This window comes from Carcharodon carcharias, chromosome 26, assembly GCF_017639515.1.
Source record: "Carcharodon carcharias isolate sCarCar2 chromosome 26, sCarCar2.pri, whole genome shotgun sequence".
Taxonomy (NCBI): domain Eukaryota; kingdom Metazoa; phylum Chordata; class Chondrichthyes; order Lamniformes; family Lamnidae; genus Carcharodon; species Carcharodon carcharias.
Genome location: NC_054492.1, coordinates 30,077,851 through 30,093,087, shown reverse-complemented (window position 1 = coordinate 30,093,087; position 15,237 = coordinate 30,077,851). Strand labels below are relative to the sequence as shown.

At 44.6% G+C, this 15,237-nt stretch overlaps 1 protein-coding gene across 4 annotated transcripts in view; it reads right to left on the bottom strand.

The window, feature by feature from the left end:
- LOC121269892 (membrane progestin receptor gamma-B-like) overlaps window positions 1-15,237 on the bottom strand; it is a 112,510-nt gene that overhangs the window by 41,314 nt on the left and 55,959 nt on the right. For all 4 annotated transcript variants that reach the window (XM_041174988.1, XM_041174987.1, XM_041174990.1 and 1 more), the window contains exons 2-3: window positions 12,876-13,103; window positions 4,475-4,602 (exon numbers count right to left, since the gene is read on the bottom strand). In XM_041174988.1, the coding sequence (XP_041030922.1) occupies window positions 4,475-4,602; window positions 12,876-12,926 (179 nt within the window). In that variant the 5' untranslated portion in view covers window positions 12,927-13,103. The remainder of the gene's footprint in view (window positions 1-4,474; window positions 4,603-12,875; window positions 13,104-15,237) is intronic.

The following is a 15,237-nucleotide window of genomic DNA, read 5'->3' as shown; positions in this document are numbered from 1 at the left end:
GCAATCTGCGCACAGCAAGATCCCAGAAACTGCAGCGAGATATATGACCAGTCCACCTGCTTATTTTTTTTTGTTGTTGGTTGAGGGATGAATGTCGGCTGGAAAGAAGACCCCTGCTCTTCATCAAAATACTGCCCTGGGACATGTCCATGCAAATGATCTTTCCAGCAGATGTCTCTGAATTGTATTCAGGACCAGGAGTCCTGGCAGATATTTTCATCTTCCCTAACCCAGGGGTGTTACCCCACCTGCCTCCGTGCCAACTGAGACCAAACCAACTCTGTTTCTGTGCCATAGACTCTACGGAGTTCAGAACATCATGTTATCACTAGCAAAGGATTTTACTCCTTATTGGATTTTTAACGACCTTGACCTCTTCCTTGCTTGCATGAATGCAAACACAGCTTCACCTCCTGAATTAAAACTAATCAAACTGAAATGAGTTGGAATCCAGCCTTGGCTCAAACCCCAACAGGCTGGAAAAAAATTACAGCACAAGATTGCTGCTCATGCAGTACAGACATAGCGCTGAGCAGCTATTCTAATCAGTGCTGTTAACCTGTTAAGGAGAAGTAACTTGTCACCTGTTTTACAGTAACACAAGGAGAAGTTCACTCCAAATGTGCCAAGTGTTCATACTGAGCCAGCATTGGCCAGAAAATCCACTCATCAGCAATAGTACCCAAAAAGTTGGTAGGCTCGTTGGTTTGGGAAATCAAAACACAGAAGCTGCCAGACCCGCTGAGCTTTCTCCAGCATTTCCTGTTTTTATTTCAAGTTTCCAGCATCTGCATTATTTTGCTTTTATATTTAAAAAGGCACTCTCACTGATTCCCACTATTTGGCAGCCAGTATCAGGTTATTTATAGCGTGACAACGTTCTGTTTACATTGTCCCACCATGTTGTGGGATCGAGCATGTTGTGACATCATAATTTCATCTTTCACAACATGTTTAAGAAAGACTTGCATTTATATAGTGCCTTCCACAACCTCAATATGGTGCAAACATTTAAGCCCAATTAAATACTTTTGAATTCCTGTTACTGTTGTAATGTAGGAAACACAGCAGCCATATTTCACACAGCAAGATCCCACAAACAGGAATGTGATGATGATGATGATGATGATGATGACGACCAGGTAGTTTGTTTTTATGGCTGAGGGAAAAAGATTTATCAGGTCACCCAGGAGAACCTCCCTTACTCTTCTTCAGGGTAGTAGTACCGAGGGAGTGCTGCACTGTCTATGATGCTAACCATCTCATTTTGGCATAAAAGATCCCACTGCACTGTTTCGAAGAAGAGCAGGGGAGGTTCTCCTGGGCGTTCTGACAAATATTCACCCCAGCCAGTGACAACCACACCTATGAAAGAATTTTTAAAAATCTTCCATCCTCAAGGACATTCTGCTCTGAAGGACGGTGTATTGTGACACATGGTGAAAGCTTGTCGAATGATTGGTCCATTTTTTAAAATAAATAGAATGATACCCAGGAGTGAACACAAGGGTTTAGTCTAAACAAAGGTTACAATAGTTTATATAGAGAGTAATGTACGCTCAGGTTAGATGGTACAGCCAATCAAAGGGTAATTGGTGAAATGGTAGCCGGCAATGAATTGTTCTCAGAAGCAAAATACTGCAGATGCTGAAAACCTGAAATAAAAACAGAAGACACTGGAAATGCTCAGTGGATGTGGGAGAAACTGTGGAAAGAGAAATGTTTCAGCTCGATGACCTTTTGCCAGGACAATGAGTCATTTTCATTTGAGATGCTGCTGGAATGTCATAAAAACAGATTGCCTGGTCATCATCGTCACATTCCTGTTTGTGGAATCTTGCTGTGAGAAATTTGGCTGCCATGTTTCCTACATTACAACAGTGACTACACTTCAAAAGTATTTAATTTAGCTTAAACATTTGTGACATCCTGAGGTTGTGAAAGGCCCTATACATAAGCAAGTCTGATGTCATGATATGGCCATTCCCACAACATTGCTGGGACAATGTAAACAGATCTTGGTCACGCTATAAATAATCTGATACTGGCTGCTGAATATTGACACAAAGTGGTCCAGTTTGCATGACTGACATCCGTCCACATTCTCTGCTCCCTCTCCCCTTAAAATTGATAAAAGGTGCAAAAACGGAGATAAAAGTAACAAACATTCCAGCAGCATCTCAAATGAAAATGACTCATTGTCCTGACAAAAGGTCATCGAGCTGAAACATTTCTCTTTCCACATCTGCCACATCTACTGAGCATTTCCAGTGTCTTCTGTTTTTATTTCAGGTTTCCAGCGTCTGCAGTATTTTGCTTCTGAGAACAATTCATTGCCGGCTACCATTTCACCAATTACCCATTGATTAGCTGCACCATCTAACCTGAGCGTACATTATCCTCTATATAAACTATTGTAATTTCTGATCAGACTAAACCCTTGTGTTCACTCCTGGGTATCCTTCTATTCATTAAAAAAAATGGACCGATCATTCGACAAGTATTCACCGTGTGTCACAATACACCGTCCTTCAGAGCAGAACGTCCTTGAGGGTGGGAGTTTTTTTAATTCTTTCATGGGATGTGAGCTTCACTGGCTGGGCCTGCATTTATCACCCATCCCTAATTGCCCTTAAAAAGTGGTGGTGAGCCGCTTTCTTGAACCGCTGCAGTCCATGTGGTGTAGGTACACCCACAGTGCTGTTAGGGAGGGAGTTTCTGGATTTTGACCCAGCGACAGTGAAGGAACGGTGATATATTTCCAAATCAAGATGGTGTGTGGCTTGGCAGGGAACTTACAGCTGGTGGTGTTCCCATGGTAGCCCCCAGGATGTTGATCATGGCATATTCAATGATGGTAATGTCATTGAATATCAAGGAGAGATGGTTAGAGTCTCTCTTGTTGCAGATGGTCATTGCCTGGCTCTTGTATGGCATAAATGTTATCATCCACTTATCAGCCCATGCCTAAATTATTGTCCAGATCTTGCTGTATTTGGACAAGGACATTATCTGAGGAGTTGTGAATGGTATTGAACATTGTGCAATCATCAGCAAACATCCCACTTCTGACCTTATGATGGATACATCTGGGAGAGATGGAGATGGTGGGAGATATCTGGGAGAGATGGAGATGGTGGGAGATATCTGGGAGAGATGGAGATGGTGGGAGATATCTGGGAGAGATGGAGATGGTGGGAGATATCTGGGAGAGATGGAGATGGTGGGAAATATCTGGGAGAGATGGAGATGGTGGGAGATATCTGGGAGAAATGGAGATGGTGGGAGATATCTGGGCGAGATGGAGATGGTGAGAGGTATCTGGGAGAGATGGAGATGGTGAGAGATATCTGGGAGAGATGGAGATGGTGAGAGATATCTGGGAGAGATGGAGATGGTGAGAGATATCTGGGAGAAACGGAGATGGTGGGAGATATCTGAGAGAGATGGAGATGGTGGGAGATAATTGGGAGAGATGGAGATGGTGGGAGATATCTGGGTGAGATGGAGATGGTGGGAGAGATGGAGATGGTGGGAGATATCTGGGTGAGATGGAGATGATGAGAGATATCTGGGAGAGATGGAGATGGTGAGAGATATCTGGGAGAAATGGAGATGGTGGGAAATATCTGGGAGAAATGGAGATGGTGGGAGATGTCTGGGAGAGATGGAGATGGTGGGAGATATCTGGGAGAGATGGAGATGGTGGGAGATATCTGGGAGAGATGGAGATGGTGGGAGATATCTGGGAGAAATGGAGATGGTGGGAGATATCTGGGAACTATGGATATGAAATTTCACTGTGGCCACTGTCAGCTGGAGCTTCATATTGAATTTTGTCAATATCAATGTGCTGCAAGGCAATGCTCCTGCTCATGTTCAAGCCAATAAGAGAAATGCTGAATTGGACCTGAAGGTGTTTATAAGCCTTCCGTGTCAGCTGAGGAACTGTGACAGCTAGCAACTTTCTGACGACATTGGACATGTTCAAAGACACCCAAGTTTGATTGTGAATGGAACTCTTTGGGAACTAGTCTTAACCTTTTGTGGAGTTTCATTGTGACCCATTTTGTCAGATGGAGCTTCTGTCAGTATTACTGTCAATATCAATTTGACATGGTGGTAAAACTCTTGCCTATGATTTTGAAAGTTGTGGAGTCTCAATAATTTCGGCTGCCCCTTCAGTATGGCACTGAGGGAGTGCTGTACTGATGTCTTTCAAAAGAAATCAAGGGTTTGTTCATTCAAAAAAAGAGCTGGGAGATGTCCTGGTGTCCATGCCGATATTCATCCCTTAACCGACACCACTAAAGCAGATTAACTAGTCACAGCTCATCGCCAATGTGGGCTGTGCGTAAACTGGTTGCTGTGCTTGCCTACAAAACAAGAGTGACCACACCAAGGGTGTGAAAGATGCTATATAAATACAAGCTCATTCTTCATGAGTGTAGTTCCGTGTCCAGTGATCACTTACCAGGTCGGTAGGAAGTGGGTCCAGATGTTCACAGTCTCATTTGTCAATTGGAAAAGACTGAATAAGCAATCGGTAGCTGTGCTCCTTGGGTGGCGATAGCCAAAGATGATGCTGTGTTCGTGGAATACCTGTTGCACATAATTAGAGCACATGATTAAGTGGTTTACTTTTTTAGTTGAATTGCCTGAAATGTTGTGGCAGAATTGCTGGGTTTAGACAGGCTGCAGCGGGGATTTTTTTGTATCCGTTCATGGGATGTAGGCATCACTGGCTAGGTCAGCATTTATTGCCCATCCTTAATTGCCCTGGAGAAGGTGGTGGTGTGCTGCCTTCTTGAACCACTGCAATCCCTGTTGTGTAGGTACACCCATAGTGCAAGAAATCATCTCTTGCTGCTGAATTCGATGTCAGACTAGAGATGGTGATGAGATGGCAAATCTCATGACTTGGTCTAAGTCAGGCAAGCAAGAGATCTCACCTCAGGCATAAAATCCATTGGTTGGGATACCCTGCAAATGATGTCCAGCAAGAACCTACCACATGGTGCAAATGACAGCATCTTGCTGATCAATGAGGAATTCCTAATACATTGGAGCGGTAAGATCAAGTTGTTAATCATCTATAAAATCCTGCTAAGAACAGCACCTCTCAAGATGCTACCACATAAGAAGGACATATATTTATATATGAACATACATAACTAATGGCTAGAAAAAGACTATCTAGTCTATCAAGCATACCCCACACACCATGATGGCTGGAGCATTTTTTGTTTGTTCTTGTGATGTGAGCATCACTGGCTAGGCCAGCATTTGCTGCCCATCCCTAATTGTGCTTAAGAAGGTGGGGGAAAGCCAACTACTTGAACCGCTGCATCCACATGGTATAGGTGTGCCCACAGTGCTGTTAGGGAGGGAGTTCCATGATTTTGACCCGGCAACAATGAAAGAGCAGCAATATAGTTCCAAGTCAGGATAGTGTGTGATTTGGAGGGGAACTTGCAAGTGGTGGTGATCCCATGCATCTGTTGCCCTTGTCCTCCTAGGTGCTCAAAGTCACAAGTTTGGAAGGTGCTATTGGAGGAGCCCTGGTGACTTGCTACAGTGCATCTTGTAGATGGCACACACTGCTGGCACTGTGCACCAATGGAGGAGGGTGTGAATATTGAAGGTTTTGGATGTGATGCCAACCAAGCAGGCTGCTTTGGCCTGGGTGGTGTCCAGCCTCTTGAGTATTGCTGGAGCTGCACTCATCCAGACCATTGGAGAATATTCCATCACACTCCTGACTTGTGCCTTGCAGATGGTGGACAGGCTGGAGGTGAGATATTCGCCGCAGGATTCCCAGCCTCTGACAAGACACTTCCCACCAATCACCCAGCCCCTCCCCCGCCCTACCTGTAGACCTCCTTGGAGAGGCATAAAAGCCTGGAAAATTCCTCTCCGATACCACCACCTCCTCACCCAACCCCAACCATTAGACACCAGGAAATCACAGGGACAAAGTGTTATTAAGAAAGACTTATCTTCTAAAGTATCTGAGGGGAAGCTGCAACATCACTGAGTGGAGTAACAGCCCTGAAGCTTTTCCCCTTGACGACTCAAGAGATGCCCGTCCTTTGTGTCGTAAGCATGTTGCTTATACGCAGCGACTCAGTTTCATGTGTTATGTGGCAGTTATTACCAAGAAGTTGGGCACAGAAATAAGCGCATTTAACGTCAACCCATGTGATTTCCTGTCTATTAAACTACCGGGCAAAAAACTACCGGCTGCGAATCAAGCGCATTTACTTATGTGCTTGAAATTCCAGGTATTCACAACCTACACATGAAGAGCTGGGGCCACTAAATTGAGACACTTACCTTCAAATGTCTAAGTAACTGTCCTTGACTGAATCCAGGCTTAAGATTAGGAGAAATCTGGAGGGTTTTACAAATTTGTTGGAAAGTCAACAGCTTTGCCTGGCCAGTTTTTCCACCTGACCTGTCCAGAACTAAGGAAGTTAGAAACCTGTTCCTATCACTACACTCTGAACTAGCTGCAAGGACTTGAGGGAAGTCCAGGAACGCCTCTGGAGTTACAGTGTATTAGCTTGCAGTACAGTAGTACTGTTGTGAATTCTGAATGGACGTCTTCCTGGAAGTTTCATCACCTAACTACCTACCTCTAACTGTCTCACCCGATCAAAAAAGCTTCTCCTCCTCGTTTTTAGTCACAGCTATTAAAGTGCTGGAAGAAAATGTGAAAAAGTACTTTTTTTTTTAATTGCCCCTATGATCTTTCTTTTTTTGGAAAAATGTACTTTATTCATAAAATACCTCAAAGAATGTTACAAAACATTTCAAAACGACCATCACAAAAAGTGCAATCATATTCAAGTTTTCCACATAGATCATGAGGTGCTTCAATACAATCAATGAACATCACAGACATTTCAACATGGTCATTACAGACAGTCAGACAGTACAATGATATTTAAGCTATCTACATAGATCATGCTGCACTCTGAGGTGCTTCAATACAATTGCGATACATGTAGTATTCACTGACCTTTCTGCTGAGTTTGTTTTAGCTGTGCCCAGGAGATTAATCTTTAATTCCTGGACAATTCTGGAGAATTGGCAACCCTGTACCACAGTGCAATCACTATGGCACTGGACTAGTAACCCATGGATATGAGCCAAACGCCTACACCAGACAGGTATGAAATGTGATTCAATGATGCTAGTGATTTATGTTAGCACTGGGATGAAATGAGCATTGAAACTGTCAGATCATTGCAAAAGCCCAACTAATGACTAATGAAAAGGGGTTGTGCTCCTCTGCACAGTCCCACCTACCTGTGACACTAGTCCACACTGCAGCGTTGATTCCTAATGCTCTCTGAAGCTGGTTTGGCAACACTAGAGTCTCAAGGAATTGAAGGTTAATCTCCAGAACACCACTGGGTAAAAATCTTAGGGCCATTGAGAAAACAGTGTTTCTTTGAACACTTTTGTTTACAGGTATTTGTTGTAAAGGTACTGGAAATGGAAGGAAAAAGGACTGTTTGATTGGGTAGGACCATGGGAGGTGAAAGGTCATGTGATGAAACCTCCAGGAATATATTGGCAACTTACTCTGAAGCAACCCAAAAAGCCATTTAACTGTACCAACAATCTTTAAAGGGAAGGCTCACCACTTTCCCAAGACAACGGCAATAAATGGAAGTTTGTCAGAATCCTGAGAATGCCTCGTCCTTTAAAGTTGACTTTTCCTCCCATCCAATCGGGAATACCCGACTGTTTTCCCACTGAGACCAGGATTGGAGCAGGATCTGCACAGTCTAACGGCTTCACCTCCCCGGTTACATCATGCAGTTTAAGTTTAAATCAATACAAATTGAACTTGTCATTTTTAGCACTATTAAATAAGTATCACATTTACATAGATAAAATAACAACACGACCTGCATACAAACATACGGATTAGGGGCAAGAGTAGGCCATTTGGCCCCTCGAGCCTGTTCTGCCATTTAATAAGATCATAGCTGATCTGATTATGGTCTCTACTTTCCTGTCTACCTCTTCGACTCCCTTGTCAGTCAAGGATCTATCTAACTCAGCCTTATAAATATTCAATGACCCTGTCTCCACTGCTTTCTGAGGAAGAAAATTCAACAGAATAACAATCCTCTGAAAGAAATAATTTTTCTTATCTCCGCCTTAAAGGGGAGACTCAATATTTTTAAACTGTGTCCCCTAGTTCTAGTCTTTCCCATAAAGGGTAACATCCTTTAAGTATCCACCCTGTTAAGTTCCCTTAGGATCAATGTTTGAAACATTTGCCAATAAGGAACTGACAGCAAAGAATAAAATATCCCCTAGGCAGTGAAACTGGTGCTATTTTTAGAATTGGCAACGCTGGATGCAACTGGAAAAAAAGCACAAATAATTGGTAGAAGCAGATCCAATGACATTACCATTGAATCCCCCACTATCAACATCCTAGGGGGTTACCATTGACCAGAAACTGAACTGGACCAGCCATTTAAATACTGTGGCTACAAGAGCAGGTCAGAGGCTGGAAATTCTGAGGTGTGTAACTCACCTCCTGACTCCCCAAAGTTTGTCCACCATCAACAATGTACAAGTCAGGAGTGTGATGGAATACTGTCCACCTGCCTGGATGAGTGCAGCTCAAGAAGCTCGACACCATGTTAAGAAGGGTGTAAGTGCATTGGAAGCAATTCAGAGAAGGTTTACTAGACTAATACCTGAATGGGCAGGTTGTCTTATGAGGAAAGGTTGGACAGGTAAAGCTTGTATCTGCTGGAGTTTAGAAGAGTAAGAGGTGACATGATTGAAACATATAAGATCCTGAGGGGTCTTGACAGGGTGGATGTGAAGAGGATATTTCCTCTTGTGGGGAAATCTAGAACTAGTTTAAAAATAAGGAGTTGCCCATTTAAAATGGCGATGAGGCAAAAATCTTTCTCTCAGAGGGTCGTGGGTCTGTGGAACTCTCTTCTTGAAAAGGCGGTGGAAACTTGGTGGGAATGTCTTTGAATATTTTTAAGGCACAGGTAGATAGATTCTTGATTAGTAAGGGAGTGATAGGAGAGAGAAAACAGTGAATTACAGACCAGTTAGCCTAACATCAGTAGTAGGGAAAATGCTAGGGTCTATTACAAAGGATGTGAAAACAGGACACTTAGAAATTAGGCAAAGTCAATTGGATAAAATCAACATGGATTTATGAAAGGGAAATCATGTTTGACAAACTGACTGGAGTTTTTTGAGGACGTAACTAGCAGAATCGATAAGGGGAACCAGTGGATGTGCTGTATTTGGATTTTCAGAAAGCTTTTGATAATGTCCAACATAAGAGGTTAGTGTGTAGAATTAAAGCACATGAGATTAGGGGTAATATCTTGGCATGGATTGAGAATTGGTTAGCAGACAGGAAACAGAGAGTAGGAATAAATGGGTCTTTTTCAGAGCGACAGGTGGTGACTAGTGGGGAACTACAGGGATCAGTGTCTGGGCCCCAGCTATTCACAATATATAATAATGATTTGGATGAGGGAACCAAATGTAATATTTCCAAGTTTTCTGACGGCACGAAACTTGGTGGGAATGTGAGCAATGAGGAGGGTGTTAAGAGGCTTCAAGGCAATTTAGACAGTTGAGTGAGTGGGCAAATGCATGACAGATGCAGTATAACATGGATAAGCATGAAATTACTTACTTCGGTAGGAAAAACAGAATGGCAAAGTATTATTTAAATGGTGATAGATTGGGAAATGTTGATGTACAAAGGGACCTGGGTGTCCTTTTACAGCAATCACTGAAAGCAAGCATGTAGGTGCAGCAAGCAGTTAAGAAGGCAAATGGTATGTTGGCCTTCATTGCAAGAGGACTTGAATACAGGGGCAAAGATGTCCTACTGCAGTTGTACGGGGCCTTGGTGAGACCACACCTGGAGTACTGTGTGCAGTTTTGGTCTCCTTATCTAAGAAAGGATACGCTTGCCATAGAAGGAGTGCAGCAAAGATTCACCAGACTGATTCCTGGATGGCAGGATTGTCGCATGAGGAGAGATTGGGCCCACTAGGCCTGTATTCACTGGAGTTTAGAAGAATGAGAGGAGATCTCATTGAAACATATAAAATTCTGACAGGGATGGAGAGACTGGATGCAGGGATGATGTTTCCTCTGGCTGGGGTGTCTAAAACAGGGGGTCACAGTGTCAGGATATGGGGTAGACCATTTAGGACTGAGATGAGGAGCAGCTTCTTCCCTCAGAGGGTGGTGAACCTGTGGAATTCTCTGCTGCAGAAGGCTATAGAGGCCAAGTCACTGAATATATTTAAGAAGGAAATAGCTAGATTTCTGGATTCTAAAGGCATCAAGGGGAATGGCGAGAGAGCGGGAGTATAGTGTTGAGATAGAGGATCAGCTATGATCATATTAAATGGCAGAGCAAGCTCAAAGGGCCAAATGACCTACTCCAGCTCCTATTTTCTATGTTTCTATGTTATTGGGGTTGGGCAGGATGCAGGCTTGATGTTACTATCAGATCAGCCATTATTTTATTGAATGGTGGAGCAGGCTCAAGGGGCCAAATGACCTACTGCTGCTCCTTGTTTGTATGTCCCTCCACCACTGACGCCCAGTAGCAGCAGTGTGTACCATCTACAAGATGTACTGCAGCAACTGCACAAGAGTCCTTTGACAGCACCTTCCAAACCTGCGACACGTATCACTTAAAAGGACAAGGGCCGCAGAAATGTGGGAACACCACCACCTGTGAGTTCCTCCCCACGCTACACACCATCCTGAGTTGGAACTATATCATCATTCCTTCATTGTCGCTGGGTCAAAATCCTGAAACTCCCTTCCTAACAGCACTGTGTGTGTACCTACATCGTTTCACACTGCTTCAGGAAGGCAGCTCACCACAACCTTCTCTAGGGCAACTAGGGGTGGGCAACAAGTGCTGGCCCAGCCAGTGAAGTTCACATCCTAGGAATTAATTTAAAAAAAGAGGGATTCATCTGTACAAACTCTAGTCCATGCCAATCTTCACCATGGCAATAGAGAGCTATGACTGTCCTCTGCACTGCTGGTTTGTGGAGCAGGCAGATTGGACCGAGTTCTCACTTCAGATCACCGTGTGGTGATCCTGTGCATGCGAGGATGTTGGCCACAGACAGCTTTGGGATTGGTTTTTAGTGTTCTCCATTGTCAAGTAGTCTGCTGACAAGGCCATGGGCCACTCATGAACGGTGGCTGCTAGGCCAATCTATCAGTGCTCTTTTGATGGCCATGGACCTGTGACCCAGCAACAGACAGGAGGGCAGCGAGTGGTGGGGAAAGGGGCAACGGTTCTTAAACATATCACTCAAGCAAGGCCCTCTGCATAGTTCTGATTTCCTCTCAGCATCTAAGTGGTTAAGTTTGAATAACAACCATTCTAGTAAGAGTACGATGTGTTGTTCTCTAAGATCAGGCTGATAAATACAAATAGTGCCATCATGGATGCTATTTCAGTTCTAAAAATCATCGCAACAACAATAGTCAACACTTCCTTTGCTAATGTTTAGGGGAGTGGGTGTGTTAGGAACTATGTTTCACACATTCTGCTATTTCCCTCTTCTCTAAAGGCATTCATTCCCTCACTGGGGTATGTTTCTATGGGTACCAGTCAATATTTCACCCCCAAATGGTGCCTCTCCAAAGTAGTCTTGTTCTATTTATCATGTGTGAGCCTGTATCATCAATCAGGCAGGCTGATCTATTGTAAGCCCTCTCCTTATCTGCTGACTGGTGTAGCCGACCATCAGGCAGGGGTCACCTGCTTAGAATTACGTAGCGTCTTCAACACATAAAGAGGCCCTTTCTCCCACCTGCTGTTCGTCGATTTTTATGCTCCTCATGAGTCTCCTCCCATGCTTCTTCATCAAATCCTATCAGCACGTCCTTCGATTCTTTTCTTCCCCCATGTGCTTATCTAGCATCTCTGTGATCTGAAGTTGGGCTCCCTGTGGTAGGACATTCTACACATTCTTAGCATTCTGGGTAAAATCAGTTTCTCCTGAATGTTTTGTTTGATTTACTAGCGACTCTCTTATATTTATGGCTCCTTGATAGCAACGAGGAGCCCTGGGTGACTTCTTCCTGAAACCAGAGGTGCAGGGGCCATCGAGACTGAGATCAATAAGAGAGTGAGCCAGGGATTGGAGCTGGCCCTTGCTGCTTGTACGTGGCAGGGGGTCTTCCTCAGTATAGATGACAGCTCCTGCGGAGATGCTAACGTGATGTCCCATAACATGGGCTGCAAAATGCTATTGTTTTCCATAAGGTGACCTTGCTCAGGTGCACATTTTTTTTGCCCTACTTTTAAAGTCTCAGAGGAGTAATGTGCGCATCATTTCTTCCAGCAGTGTGTTGAGAATAAACAACAGCACTTCATTCCACTTTTTAACCTTTGGCTCGAAAACGATTTTCTGTTTTTATCTAGAGGTTGGCAAATTTGCAGCACGACCCAGAAAAAACCCTGACCAAATGATGCAGAGCCACGGGTACGACTGCTCTTAATTCAGGTGGGCCCCACGGGTCATGAGTCCAAGCTGAGAGGGTGGGGAGCCTCAAGCATTAAAACAAGAACTTAATTCTCCATAATCTCCAATTCCCAGAAGCTTTCTTGTTCTCATCTCTGTCACACACAGGCAATTAAGGTCATAAATAACAGCAGCCTTTTAAAGATGAAAGAAAAATAATCTCAGTCGTTGCCGTGGCTAGAAATGTCTAAAGCACTTTGGTATAAAACTACAAGCTGAATTTATAATTGTAACCCAATAGGGCACCAAAAAGAGGTTAAAGGCAAGACAGAAATGGCAGGTTAAAATGTCACCTACTTTGGGCACTTGATTAATGCTGAGCAGACGAGGTAACTTTAGGCTCAGCATCCCTGAAGTTACTCTGCTGTCCCCGCCCAATGTATCCGCTTCCTTGCAGACCGGCTGAGCGGGTGCTGGTGACAATGGCCCCTCTGCGATCTCCCTCCCTACCTCAGCAGCCCGATCTCCAGGTCCTTCACATCAGTTTCCTCTCGCACACTTAACTGTAGCTGCAGCACATCTGGTCTAAGGAAGCAACAGAAAGCACACACATGTGCCATTGTGTTAGCAACACTGATATAAGCAAGTATCAGAGACATTTTAACTTTTGATCGAAAAGCCACTCCTTGAGCAATTCATTGTGACTTTTTTTTCCTCTTTCTTCCTTCAAGTATTCATCTCAGTTTTTCCACAGAGCTGACTTTGTCACGTCCGATCAGTGACTGACTAGAGAATGTAAATTAATAGTTCAACTGTTTCTCAGATAATAACAGAGAGCCACACAAAGACTAGTTTAAAGTCCGCCCACAATTTATAACCGTCATGTATTAAATTACCAGTGCATTTTCTAACAAGCTCAAATGGACATTGCGGTGACTCAGTTCTTGGCAATGAAGCTGGTTCCAGGAATGTCTTTAATCCTTTGTTTTCAGTTGACACAATGGCCCAGTGGGTGAGGACATCATTGAACCCCACAGGTCCAACAATCCCAAATTTGGCTGGTCTGTGCTGAGCAGGCTGATTTTAGTGGCACATACCCAAGCTATGCTGATCCCAGATGGGGCAAAAATTAGGAACATTAGGAGCAGGATCAGGCCATTCAGCCCCTCAGAGACTGTCCTACTATTCAGTTAAGCCAATGGTTGATCTGTACCTCAGCTCCATTTACCTGTGCTTGCTCCATATCCATTAACGCACATACCTAACAAAAACCTTCTGATAGAATCAGAGCACCATTAAGACAGGAAACCATTTGGCCCATAGAGCAATCCAATCAATCCCATTCCCTGGCTCTATCCCCATAGCCCTGCAAGTTTATTTCTCTCAAGTGCCCAGCCACTTTCTCTTTGAAACCATTCATTTAAACCTTGAAAATTCCAATTTCTACCACATTTTGTGTGACATGGTGCTTCCTGATGTTGCTCCTGAATGGCCTGCCTCTAATTTTTAAGATTTGGGTGGAATTTAGTTCCAGTGATCCTCCACCTATTGAGGAACTGATGGGAGCCCCATATCCTATGGGCAGAATTTTCTGCCTGTCGGGTGGGCGGGCCTGACCCAATCTCCAGCGGGCGGGGAGCCAATCCCAGCCGGAGAAGCGGGCCCCGCTGCCATTTTATGTAGGTTGGCCAATTAAGGCCCACCCAGTGTGACATCCAGCAGGAAGCGCTATGTGCTCCCTGTGCGGGTGGAGGGGGGGATTCCCCAAAAGCGAGAGTGCGCTCTTTCACGCTTTCGCACCATAAAGCGCACATCTCCCTGAGGCTAAGTGCAGCCTCAGGGAGATCGCTTACACGTTGAAAAATATTAAAAATAGAAAAGAAAAATGTCCCTAACATGTCCTCATGTGACAATGTCTCATGTTCATAATTTTCAGAATAATTTTATTAAAATTTTTAAAACCCTGCATGAAACCTCATCCCGCTGCTGGATGAGGTTTCATGCTTTTTCTAATTCCCTCTGGGGCTCCTGGCCGACCTGACAACCTTAAGGTCGGACGGGCAGATCCTTTAATTGTTTCAATGATCCTGTCAATGGCCTCACTTGGCCATTGACAGGTCGGCGGGCCCGGAGCTGATTTTGCTGCACCCCCGCCTTCCTGAAAATTTAAATGGGGCGGGATGACGTCGGGGGTTCCGTTTGACATCATCCTGACTCGTTTTACGCGTCGGTGAGTGGGCCCCACCCCCTGCTCGCTGACGGCAAAATTCTGCCCCTTCTGTCCAGGAGGCCTGATGCTGTTTCAGAGCAGTCAGGCACTTAACTGGCCATCATCGGGCTTTCCATGTGACCAAGACCCCAGCAGGACGGAAATCCCGTCACCGTGAGCTGCCGTCCAATCAGAGGCCAGCGGCTCTCATTGACAGCAGCAATACCAGGAGCAATGGCTGCTACCAGTAATGTTCTGAGGCCTTTGCCAGGGATCATAGCTGGATCCCTGGAGAAAGGTGAATGATGGGGGTCGCAGTGAAGGGGTCAATAGTGATCAGGGTGAGACAGGATGTGGGGGGGGGGGGGGGCGGTGAGTGGGGTCAAATGTAAGGGCAGTAGGGTGGCTTTTAGTGGCACACCCACCCCCTCCTTTCTGATGCTGGGTCCCCCAATCTGGCCCTGAGTATTTGCAATGAGGGACACCCCCTAATAGGAATGCAGGAGCAGG